Here is a 13,738-nt window from a genome sequence, read left to right as displayed (position 1 = left end):
CTGGAATTGCGCTGGCTGTCACGAGGAGTGCGCTGGCTGTCACGAGGGCAGGTTTTGAAACGAATTGTCACGTTGAAGACAGAAGTATCACTTTTTTTAGAAGAAAACGATAACTCACTCTTCGAATATTTCAAGAAAAAAGATTTTATATGTAAATTGGCTTACCTGGCAGACATTTTTAACCACATGAACGATATATGTCTTTCAATTCAAGGGCCTGATACAACAATTATGGATGCCACTGAGATTTTTATTGAAAATGTCACTTTGGGAAATTAGAATTCAAAATGAGATATATGCAAACTTTCAAATGTTGGACGAAGTGCTTTTTGAAAATGGATCTCGGAAAGATAGTTTGTTATTAAATAACTTCGAAAGTGAAATCTGTGAACACCTGGAAGTACTTCAAGTTTCATTTGAAAAATATTTCAATTCGGATGGAATAAATATAAAAGATGAGTTGTGGATTCGTAATCCTTTTCTTTGTGATATTGACTTGATTTGTGATATTGACTATTTGTGATATTTTCTGTGATTGATGACATGAACCTTGCCAAAGATGAGCTAATTTATTTGAAAACAAAGTCCTTGTTAAAAATGGATTTCGATTCAAAAACTCTTGGAGAGTTTTAGTCTTCTTTAAGAGAAGCCTACCCATTGCTTGTAAAACGAGCTATGGCAGCCATTATTCCGTTTGCTTCAGTATATCTTTGCGAAGCGAGATTTTTCTACACTTGTCACAATAAAAAAAAAAAAAAAAAAAAAAAAAAAAACCATCGAAATAGACTGAATGTCGAACATGATATGCGCGTTGCTTTGTCGAAAACCATCCCTCAATTCAATCTGTTAATCAAGGAAAAGCAGCAACAGCCTTCACATTAAAAATTTTAATTTCTTCAAATTTTTTATACTATTGAAATAAAAATATTAAAATAATTAAATAATAAAAACGAATATATTTTGTAATAAATGATGTTTAAGCAATTTTTTTTCACAGAGGGGTCCGTGACATATTTAAAATTTTTAAAGTGGTTCATTGTGCCAAGAAGGTTAAAAAACACTGCTCTAGACTGAGGAAGTATATGACAAAATGAGACATAAAAAAATCAACATAAAGCTAACTGTTAATGAAACGTAAATAAATGTCACTTATCTTCTTTAAAATATGTCCAACTATTATAAATGTAAAATATTTAATTCTAGTTTATAAATTTCATATAGTTTATTTTCAAACTTATTAGTAATATGTTAATTAAGTTATGTTTAATAGTAATGCATCCTACTTACGGATCTATTTTATTTTTAAGGTGGTATTACAAAAGTGAAGTTCAGGCATAGATAATGTTTTCAATTGAATTTATTCAGTTCCCATTTGCTTATAGGGCCTTAGTTTTTTTCACTAATGGTCCTTAAAAGTACTTAATTTATGTGTGCAAGCACGTGTACGAACCTTGTAAATCACTATTCTTAAATTTGTTTTTTACTAAATGCAGATTAAAAGTTTTCATTTACTGAAAAACTTTTAATATTAAATATATTTTTTTTTTTTGTTTCGTTTATTATTATAATTTTTACCTAAGGGATTGATTCACTTCTCGATTCGAATTCCAAAAAATTCTCATCTCCAAGAACTAGCAAATACTAAAGGAAACGGAGGCGCCATCTCGTGCTCAAACGTGTAATTAGAAATTCGTACTATAAAATTATTTTTTTGAAAAATCATTACAATAAAATATTTCCTGTGCTGAATGTGTGACTGTACAAGACACATTCACTGGCATAAAATCTTATAAATGTTTACTGAATTTACGACAAATCACACGATCTTTCGTCAGGTCAAGGATATGCTAGGCAAAGAAAGGCCACTGATTAAGAACGGAATATTAGAATTCCCCATTATCTTGAAGATTCGAGATACAATTCGGATCTTCGCGACTTTTCCTCAGTCGAATTTTTCCAATCAAAGTATAAAAAAAAAACCATTACGAGGCTTGACTCAAAATTTTAGAAACGTCACATTTATTTAACTGAAGAGTTTATTCAATGAAGCAATTTTATTTTAATATAAAATAAGCGTTTGTTTAAAATTCCTAAAATAATTAATGAATCAAAAGAATAAAAATAAGTTATTATATAATTTTACGAGAACAAAAGATTAAATAATTATCTTTACAGAATTTATTTATAATTTTATATCTTGAATAATACATGAGTCGCCCTTGATAAATTTATGGCTTATACTTTTGACAATCAATTCGATTACTCAATTTCGTTATTCACGTATCCAACGCTTTTATTGTTCGTGATATGAAACTGTAAATGAACTGCGCAAAGAGAATTACTTAATTTCAACCTTTCTGATTTCATAAAAGTATATACCTTTTTTACAATATTTTTATCAGTAAATCATTTTTTTCATTTCATGTATTTTAAGTAAAAGCTTATTTTATAAAAAAAAAAAATTATTATTATTAAGTTTTCATTTCTATATTTTACCCTCTGAAAAAAAATCATTTTTCCACAATGAACTGTCATTCTAACAACTATTTACATCAAATAATCGAAAAAATTCAGCGATTTAGCCAAATAATGAGAAATTGCGTAAAAATCTCATATAAGGTTCCTTCAAAAGACATGTTTTCCTCACTATCTGATTTTGCAAAGCGTAAAAATCTAATCTTTCTAATTTTTTCTGTAAACGAAGGTATCTGCGAAACATTAAATTAAAAAAAAAAAAAAAAAAAAATCTAAACTTAATTTCGAAAAGTTCATTTCATATCATGCTACTGTTGCTCACGAAAAATGTGCGTACAAAATCTCAACTCGATATCTTCTCAGCACTTAAGCATTCTAGTTCGACAGCAAACTTCTGACTGTCAAGCACCACGAATAAAAGTTTATAAAAAGTATTACAGGATCTGATTTTACGCAAAGACAAACGATTAAAAAAATACTGAAATTTTGAAAGCTGCATTTTTACTTCCTTGTGCGAAGCAAAAGAAGTATTGTATTCACAAAAAATTCCGGGTACCATACTTCAACGAAAATATCCATTTTGACCGCTAACAAATGCAATTTAACAATGTTTTTGTGTGACATTTGTACGTAAGGACAGAATAAAAGGCTCTTTTTCCTCAAAGGAATTATAAAAGAGATTTAAAATAGATTCAGAAGAGATTTTTTAAAAATAGATTCATAAGAAATTTTTGTGGCATCTGTACGTGCATATGTATTTATCTCGCATAACTCAAAAACAAGTCCCCTCAGAACACTGAAATTGTGTGTATAGGACTGCTATAGCATGTAGTTGTGCACCTCCCATTTTCGTGCCAATCGGCCGCACCAAAAGTTTTCATCCTTCTTTTGATTTAAAGTGTAGAATTATCAAAATACAGAGTGTTTCAAAAAGAATATACGTATTACAAAGTGTTATTTTGTCAAAACTATCGATCACTGCGCTTCGGCTCGGCTGTTGGCTAAACGAATCATAGTCTAGTTTATATTAATAGCAGATAGATATCAGTTGTCTTCTATTTTGCGTGGTAACCGTCACATGTTTAAAATGGCTACTCCGCAGCAGAAATCATTTTGTGTTTTCGAATTTGAGAAGTGCAATTCCGTGATTACAGTGCAGAGACGTTTCACTTTGATGTACCAAAGTGATCCTTCGAATGGGTGGAACATTCGCAGATGGTATTGACAGTTTGTAAATACAGAATGTGTATGTAAAGGAAAGAGTCCTAGCCGCCTTCGTGTTCCCGATGAAAATGTTGCACGAATTCAAACTGCTTTCCAACGTGGTCCTTCAAAATCAACTCGTCGTGCCAGTAGGGAGTTACAACTGCCTACAACAACAATTTGGCGTGTTTTGAGACGTCGGTTGGTTATGTTTGGTTGGTTGGTTTTTTAAATGGCACTAAACCTCGAGGGTTATTATGCGCCAGACACATGGCGAGTAAAATTCAAGATGCGGTTGGTTATGAAGCCGTAAAAGTTACATTTGTTACAGGCTCTGCGCCCCTGATGACAAACGAAAACGTGTGGCATATTGTAACGAGATTATTGATGCTATTGACAATCATAACGCTTTCGCACAACGCATCCTGTTCAGTGATGAAGCTACTTTTCATGTTAGTGGTCATGTAAACAAACACAATGTTCGAATTTGGGGCCCACATGCAGCCATTGAACATGTACGAGATTCGACAAAAATCAATGTGTTTTGTGCGATAACCCGATCATCTGTTTACGGTCCATTCTTTGATAGAAACACGGTTAACGGTCAGCAGTATATCGCTATGTTACAAAACTGGTTGTTTCAGAGGCTGCACGAAGACAACTTCATTTTTCAACAAGACGGCCCCCCCTCACTGGTGTCGCCAAGTGCATGATTATCTGAATGAAACTCTACCGAACCGTTAGATTGGTTGCCAAGGAGCTGGCGACTTAGTATGCCTCAGCTGGCCTCTATGATCACCGGATTCGACACCCTGTGACTTCTTTCTGTGGGGATTTCATTAAAGACAACGTTTATTTACTAGCACTCCCACAGAAGTTGGAAGAGGTGAATAACCGGATCCGTACTGTCATAACATCAGAGACGACGGACATGCTTGCCCGAGTATGGGAGGAATTTGAGTATCGATGTGATATTCTTCGTGTCGCTGATGGAGGACATATTGAACATCTGTAATCTGAACTTGAGAGGTTCGTACATATGTGTGTAAAGTTTCATATTCGTATGTCACACAGTTTAATAAATTTCTGCATTCGAAATGCCTATATATTTGTTTTTTGAAACACACTGTATTTTAACCGTTATTTTTTTTAAGGCCATGAGACTATCCTTCAAAATAACACCATTGTTTTGTAATCAAATAAAACGGTCATCTTTACTACATTACGTCCTGTTTACTAAGAATGATATTAATACAGTATGCATACATTTTTTAACTATCAAGCTTAAAGGACGAAATGTTATTATCAGATAATTTAATAATAAGCGTTGAAGGGAATCTTTCACAATTATGATGTGACACTGGATCCCATTTTCAGGTGTAGCACTGAACTTGAATGGAGAGTCTGAAATCAGAACTTCTCTTACCTACCCCATATACGTAAAAAAGACTGAAATAGGACGAATTTTCAAAAATGCTTTACCTAAAAAAGCCTGAAATGGGACATAACTGGCGAAGCAACGAATTTAAAATAAATTAACGCAAAATGGTGTTTCGATGTTAGTAACCTTTTTGGGCTTTTTTACTTCCTTGTACGAAGTAAAAAGGAAGTATTGTAATCGCGAAAAGTTTCAGGCAGCATATTTCAACGAAAATATCCCATTCTGACCTCTTTCAAATGCAATTTAACGATGTATTTCCGTGATATCTGTACGTAAGGACAGAATAAAAGACTCTTTTCCTCCAAAAAAAATTATAAAACTGCTTTAAAATGAATTCTGAAGAGAATTTTTCGTGGCGTCTGTACGAACGTACGTACGTATCTCACATAACTCAAAAACGAGTAGCCTCAGAACGTTGAAATTTTGTATATAGGACTGCTATAACATGTAGATGTGCACCTCGTATTTTGGTTGCAATCATCCGCAACAAACGTATATAATATATATATATATCCACTCTGTTACCCGGCTCAGTGATCTCAATTTCTTTACTCTTATAATTTTGTAAATTGTGCATTTTTTGCTTTAAAATGATTGAATTATGTTGTTCTTATCTTCCGGTTAAGGTTTTTATGCCTTTAGTAAATCTGTATGCAATATTTTTAGAATTATCAACAATTTTAAAGTTGTTTAAGTGCCGCTAAGCCTAATAATGTTTTTGATGGCGGCCATTGCTCTTGTTTACATTTGAAACAGCAGGATAGCGGATTTGTTGCCAATCTAGAGAAACTTAGCTTCGCAACAACAAAGATAACGCCTTCATTTATTATTTAAATCATGCTTAATCCTTTCTGGCATTTCTTCGAGGAAATAAGCGTTTAAGATTTACTTCGTAATTTTTAATAGAGATATTTTGAGTTTTTATGTATTTTTGCCTTGTCGCGAAGTGAAAACTGAATTAATTGAATGAGAAATACTCAATCGTCTGTGAAAAACTGTTTCTTTTTTGCTTTCTTTGCTTAATTTCTTTTATACATCGTTCTAGCTTTATTATAGTATTTGAATAGAACATGTGGCAACGATTAGATAATTCTTTAAATGATATAAATTTTGTGCATTCTGAGTTATAATACTCGTATGAACGAAAGATAGTACTGTTAAGTGAACCTAGCGCCAGAGTGTCGCTATGGTAAACAAAGTGAATTTTAAAGAATGCATTTATTCTATTGTGGTTTATGCGGTGTCGGCGAAGTAGGTTTATTTCAATCTAATAAGTTTAAATGAAATGCAAGAAAAAATGCGCATAATTTAATATTCCATACAAGGAAGTCATGTGGTGTAGACATCAGATTTAAAAAAAAAAAAAAGAAAAGAAATAAAACTTGCTAGTTTGCAAAGATAAATTGAAGGAACTGTTATTTATTTAACAATATATTTACTTTGAACTAGCATTTTTTTAATTAAATAAAAAACTAAACTTTTTATTGGTATTCTTCATATGAAATTAATATTACATTTGTCATTTCTTAAAACTGTGTTTATTTTTTCTTTTCAGATTCATTCAGAAAGTTCCCCCAAAAATAGAAACCCAGCACTGGTGAAGGAAACCGTCGACAGAGTTTCCATTCAAAAGAAAAATTCCTTTTTTCCTTTTTGCGAAAGAAATTTCCTTCCATACTTTTATTTATTTTTTGGGGGGGGGGATTTCCCGATAAATCTTCCATTACACCACTACAAGGGGGAAAAACCCATAGCCATTCTTACCGAGTGACATTTACCAGTACTATAGTTGAAGCGGATATACATTTCAAGATGCAAAGATCAAATAAAATGTATTGAAAATAAAGTGAGGACCTGTAACTGTAATCATATATCTGAACCATAAAAATAAAATTACACTTCAGACATTACTGAATTTTTTAAGCAGTTGATGAAACGTGTACTACGCATACATTAATTATATAGTTCCACGTAAAATCATCGGATTTTATGCCATTTGAATAAAAGCAAGAGAGTTTTCGTATAAGTTGTAAAAAAATGGACAATAATGTATTTATAGTGTAATTCCCAGCTTCCGTAATTTTTTTTATATTAATATGGAGCTTTCCGACATTGGACCAGTAACTGATGAGTCTTTGTGCGAAGCCTGCCCATCAACATTACCTCTGGTCAACTACTCCAACATGGAAATGATGGTCGCCAATGATATGGAGGACAACGGAACTTGGAATTCCACTGAATATGTGCCTTATGAGGAAAGAATGGAAACTTACATAGTCCCAATTGTCTTCGCTGTGGTCTTCGTGGCTGGCTTCTTGGGCAACGGCACTCTCATTTGCATCTTCCTCCGGCACAGGACCATGAGAACGATCCCTAACACCTACATAATGAGCTTAGCCGTGGGGGATTTCATCCTCATTGTTGGAACAGTTCCTTTCATAAGCACTATCTACACTTTCGAAAGCTGGCCGTACGGGGAGTTCATTTGCAAACTCAGCGAGTTTTTGAAAGACGTTTCCATGGGCGTGACCGTCTTCACTTTGACGATGCTTAGCTACGATCGATACATAGCCATCGTTCTGCCCATCAAGAGGCACACCAACAGCAATGCTAAGACCATGACAATTGCGACGGCGTTCGGGATCTGGTTCTTGTCCATTTTATTGGCAACTCCGGGTGCTTATGTTTCCTTCCTCTGGGAGGTCCCAGTCAGCAAGGACAAGGTCATCTATGTTTGCTATCCGTTCCCACAAAACCTCATGCCGTGGTATCCCCGCGTAGTCGTCATCACCAAGTTTATGCTGCTGTATGGAATCCCTCTGATTCTAATCGCGTCTTTCTACGTCATGATCGCATGGCATCTCATGCTGAGTTCTAGAAATAGCATCGGAGAGAATCCAACCCAGTTGAAGCAGCTCAGGTCGCGCACGAAGGTGGCCAAGATAGTTTTGGCTTTCGTGGTCATCTTCGCCGTCTGCTTCTTCCCCAGCCACGTCTTTCTTATCTGGTATTACTTCGATCCAAACCCGAACGCACACTACAATTCCTTCTGGCACAGCTGGAAGATTATGGGGTATGTCATGACCTTCGCTAACAGCTGTTTGAATCCGATCGCGCTTTACCTCATCAGTAGCGTGTTCCGCAACTACTTCAAACGGTATCTATTCTGCTGCTGTTGCAAGCCCAAGGAGATTCGAAAAGAGACCGTAACCTTCCACAGCACCACGCTACGGAATATACCGGAAGGAATGCTGAAGAATGTTTGAGAATTTAAATATTAAAATGCATAGAACATATTTAAATAACATTTAACGTCTGACAAAAATCTGTGTTTATAAATGTTGTGAAATAAATAAAAATTTCTCGCTCCCAATTTTTGGTTCCTCGTTTTACTCATTACCGTCGATTGGAAGTTACAGATATTATACACATAGTGGTGTAGCTAGAGATTTTGCAGCTTCGATTCTCTCTTGATGTACAAACTAGTCAAAATGACATATAGGGAAATCCATTAAAACTCTAAGTTTAATATTGAAGAAAAACTTCATTTCCAACATTTTAAAATTATATTATCCCACTTTAGTTGATATTCATAATTTTTATTCAAAAGTTGCGACTGAATAAGAAAGGTACAGAGGCTGTTCGCACATTTTTCAGACGATTTTAGTAAGTGGTAATAAAAAATCGTTTGCTGCAAAAGAAGTAATTGCAATTGTACTGTGTTTTTAAAAGTCAAAAAATTATCGTCTGTGGCTTGAAAGTTTTGCTTTTATTCAAAATGGCGAATTTAACAAAGCAGTGGTTCGAAGGCTACATTTACGCTCTTTCCGAAGAGAAATATGCATACTCCGTTATCCAAAAACGATATGAGAGTCATGGTTTTGTGATATCTAAAGCGTCGATAGGTAATATCATCAATAAGAAAGGGGAAAAAAAACCGTCAAACTGGAACCTCAAGTGGGACAAAAATTCCAAACAAGTATCCAAGGAAAAAACGGGCATCTTCGACAATTGCAAAGGTACGTTGTTTAATGTTAAAAGAAAATCCCCCTAGTCAAAGAACAGTTGCAAAATCATTAAAATGCTCTTTGTCCACTGTAAAAAAAATGATATACGTTGATTTAAATCTTAAGAAAGCGAAAAAAAGCAATGTGCATCGTCTTCTTCCAAAACATATCGCTCAACGCAGGACACGCTGCAGAATTCTATATGAGAAACACTTATCCAAAGAAAAATGGAAAACAATTGTCACAATAGATGAAACATGGGTGTATTTAAATGATTGTAACAAAAAAGAGCCATGTATTATCATAAAAAGGGAGAAAAAAAATTAAGTACATGGTTCAAAGAATCGAAAGAAAGTTTTTCTAAGGGATTCATGATTGTTGCTGGGTTTTCTTATAATGGCAAGTTAAAAATAAAGAGAGTGCAAAAAATGTCAAGATTAACTACAAATACTATCAGGAACATATTTTGTCGCCAATTTTTCTGAATGAAATACCATCGCTTTACTCACAGTGCCATCAATCTGTGAGACTCCATCAGGACAAAGCTAGCAGTCACACATCAAAATCCACTGTAAATTTCCTAAAAGAAATGGAACAAAAAACTGGTATCAAAGCCATACCCTTCACTGATATCCCTACTAAATCTCCCGATGTGTCACCTATGGAGTTTTGTGCTTTCGAACTTTAAAAACTGCATTATCCAAACGTTGTACCAAAACCCTAACAGGACTCTGGAAAGCTGTTCCGGAGGAATGGGATAGAATACATCTTCTGCCAATTCAAAAGGCATTATTATCCTGGAAATTGCGGTGTCGAAAGATAGTTCAGAATAAGGGATGCTAAATAGAACATTTAAAACACAAGAATTTTAAGTAATTTAGTTTTTTAAATACAATATACATCGTATAAAAAATGTGTGAACAGCCTCTGTATAACAAAAGTTGAATCTTTTAATGTTTTCTTTGAATTTTTTATCGAGAGTAAAAACTATGCTTCTTCTCAGTTTAATTACGCATGGCAATTAAGAATTTCAATATTCTGTGTCTGCCTCGGCAGTCCACAAAACTAGCCCTATAAAATAATGTTTGAGGAGAAAAGTGCCGCCGAGAGTGCCCCCTTGTAGCTACGCCACTGTATACCCAACGTACACAAAAGACCGCAACCGTTAATTGTACACAAATAGAAAATGAATTTTAATGACACAAAGATCCATATGTGGGCATTTTTTTAATTTAAAGAAATGAGTTTTCTAAGAATTACATCTAACTTTATTATATTTCTCCGGCTCCTATACTTTATTTAGGAAAGTTTCAAACTTGCTAAAAAAAAAAAAAAAAAAAAAAAAAAAAAAAAAAAAAAACAGAATACAAAAATGTGAAAAAATTGATTAAGATATTTCACTTCATTGATGAAGATCCTATATAGAATATCATAAATCGCATAGTACATCCTTACCCATTTTATATACAGGTGACAGGTGAGAGCAGGTCCGGACACCCGGATGGCTTACATAGATTAATCGGGTATCGTCCGGATCCTGCAACTATCTGAAGCTACACTTCGAAAACAATACAAGGGCAAAATATAGATTTTTCTGCATGCGAAATTAAACATTTTCCTGGCTACATCGCATTGTAACACATTGCTACACATACTCGCTACAATATACATTTCATAATATGCATTGCCCTGCACTGTACTTAAGGCACATTTACAACTCAATGCTACGCTTAATACACTATATATTCTTTGCAACATATTACGCTGAACATTATTCTTGACGATTTAACATAGATTCTGAACAATGTAATTGTTTAAATAAGACATAACTGGATTATGTAGTACATAACTTCGTTATATAAGACAGACTTAAATAAATAACTTGATACAACATATAAATAAATTAAGAGCTCTTAAATAAAGAGCAAAATTGCACATTACAAACAAACTACACATTAGCACACTGAAATACTAGTTGTTTACTTTATGCTGTACTTATAATATACAAAATACAGATTTAAGGACACAGTACACCCCATATTACTTTTGATTAAATGACATGTTAAAAGTTAACTGTGGCATAAATTTTGCTGTATTCTTAAAACATACTAAAAATAACTGTGTAATTAAACATTCTATTGGTTACATTGCTCCTTAACCTACTGCTATATATAAAACACTCAGTACACTAAAATTTTTATAATACATATTACATTGAACACTGCACTATATTTAGGACACCTTACAAAACTCATTTCTACACTTAATGCACTGTGTGTATCGGCTACATATTACATTGAACATTACTCTTGATTAAATAATATAGGCAGTGGTAGTAACTCTTTGTTATATACAACATAATTCTTAATACAAAAAGCTTATAAAAAACAGTGTTAGAAATACGCATTGAGGGGGAAAAAACTTACAGATTAAGTTAATTGCACTTAAAAAATCACATGTGCTAGATACATTAAATACCGTATTTACCATGCACGATACATTTCATAATATGCACGTTAACACACTGCTATATATAAATCACTCAATACACTAAAATATACAGAATGCAATAATATTTACATACATATCACTACTATAATAATTACTACTATAATATTTACATTCTGTGCTCTTGAATACATTAAGTTGTAATACTACAGTTATAATTACTATGCTTCCTGCGGCTCAAAGCATAGCTCTGCATACTACGAGCACTTACACATTTTACGAAGGTACTATACACAGTGTGCTATACAATACATTATCCACAATACGCTGCACAATATTCTATTTATAAAATGCACATGTTTACAATATTGCACCCATACATTAATATGCTCATTACAAATATACATAATTAAACTATTTACATTTGGATAATATTAAAGCATATTTACATTTGTTTTTCGTGTTCCCAGCCTAATGTTACTCTGCGCACTGACTCAAGATGGGCTTCTTGCAGAGGCCACTGGAAATCAGTGTGAATTGATGCTTTGAATCTCTACGAAATTTAAGTCTGCTATTGTGGGCTGCATAATTCTAGTCCTAGTGCTTCAAGTTTGTTCATAATGATTTTGAGCTTCTTGAGATAGGCCGGCTGCTTAATGAAGAAGCGTTTATACGTAACGTCATATCAGGAAGCCTCATGTGCCATTCTTCAGTGAGAGGGCAAGACGTAACGTTATGATCAAGTGTACCATTACAGACACAATGATCAGTTGTTGATATTCCCCTTTGATAGAAATATTGGGGAAATGGTCCGTGGCCTGTAATGAAACGGAAAAGAGAAGGGGCTGAGATGAGTCGACCTTGGGAAACTCTATGGACAAAGTGTTAGTTTATGCATTAGCACTGAAGGCGTAATGAGTAAGTTTCCTGGCGCGCAGTTTTCATTAAAGAATCATAAGTCAAAAAATTAACTACGAAATCTTTATTTAGTAAAATAGGATAATTTTGCTTAACTTAAGCATAACAAAAAGTAATAATCTTCACAGACATTAAAACACTGAATTATCGAAAAGGAGATAACTTACATAGAATCATCATCAGTCCTTAATATCATCAGGCTTACCTATTTAGGCAATAATAAAAAACAGAAACAGGAACATACTTCGACACAGTACCTGAAAAAGATAGCACTAAACTGAATTAGACCTTTGGCCCAAGTACAAGTAGCTAAGGTGAGAATCGAATACACTGCATTGCACACGAACTTTTCTTCCTCTCGCCAATATACAGTGGTGGCCAACATTGTGGAGACTTTTGGAAATTTTTATGTTTTTTAACTTTGTATGCTTATAGAAAACGTTACGTTTCACAAAATGCAAACTTGTATATATCATTTTAAAGAGAATTTATTACTGAATTCAATACAAAACAAAAAATTTCAATTATTTACAATACAAAAAAAGTTAAACGATAATAGTTATCGATATACATTAGATAGTGATGACTGCAGTGAGTTATCAGTACTTAGTAGGGTACCCTTTATTTTTGATTACAGCTTCAGATCGACATTTCATTGAGCTGACAAGAGTTTTAAGCTCTTCTTTCGTTGTTACATGATGCCAGGAAACAATTATAGCCTCAATTAGTTCCCTTTTATTTGATGGGCGCCTCATTCGGACAAGAGTTTTCAAACGGTGCCACAAATTTTCGATAGGATTGAGGTCAGGACTGTTTCCTGGCCATGACAACAATTTAATGCTCTTTGTTCGAAACCACTCTTTCAATATTTTGGCCGTGTGGCAAGGAGCAGAATTCTGCTGAAAAATAAACGAAGCATTGTTGGGAAAGAGATCTCTGATTGAAGGTTGAAGTTTTAGTTCTAGAATAGTGTCAATGTATTTTCTGGCATTCTGTGTCCCATCGATGACATGAAGGCGACCAATACCATCTGCTGACATGCATGACCAAATCATAACACTAACTGGGTTCTTCACAGTTGCTTGAATGCAGTCAGGATGTAGCTCTTCTCCTATTCTACGTCTTACATATTTTCGCCCATCGCTACCGAATAACGATATCTTAGTTTCATCACTCCATATAACTTGTGACCCGCTGATCATCCGTCCAATTAATGTGTTCCTTTGCCAACTGTAGCCTTTTTTTT

General features: G+C 34.0%; 1 protein-coding gene across 5 annotated transcripts in view; it reads left to right on the top strand.

The window, feature by feature from the left end:
- LOC118196550 (neuropeptide CCHamide-1 receptor-like) overlaps positions 1-8,492 on the top strand; it is a 347,332-nt gene extending 338,840 nt beyond the window's left edge. For all 5 annotated transcript variants that reach the window (XM_085820060.1, XM_085820065.1, XM_085820072.1 and 2 more), the window contains one exon: positions 6,675-8,492. In XM_085820060.1, the coding sequence (XP_085676186.1) occupies positions 7,216-8,385 (1,170 nt within the window). In that variant the 5' untranslated portion in view covers positions 6,675-7,215 and the 3' untranslated portion in view covers positions 8,386-8,492. The remainder of the gene's footprint in view (positions 1-6,674) is intronic.
- Positions 8,493-13,738: the final 5,246 nt, after the last annotated feature.

This window comes from Stegodyphus dumicola, chromosome 1, assembly GCF_044657685.1.
Source record: "Stegodyphus dumicola isolate Sdum_Otavi_A_Nest chromosome 1, ASM4465768v1".
NCBI classification, from domain to species: Eukaryota; Metazoa; Arthropoda; class Arachnida; order Araneae; family Eresidae; genus Stegodyphus; species Stegodyphus dumicola.
Note: the sequence above shows the minus strand (reverse complement) of the source record. Positions and strands in the feature narration are given on the sequence as shown.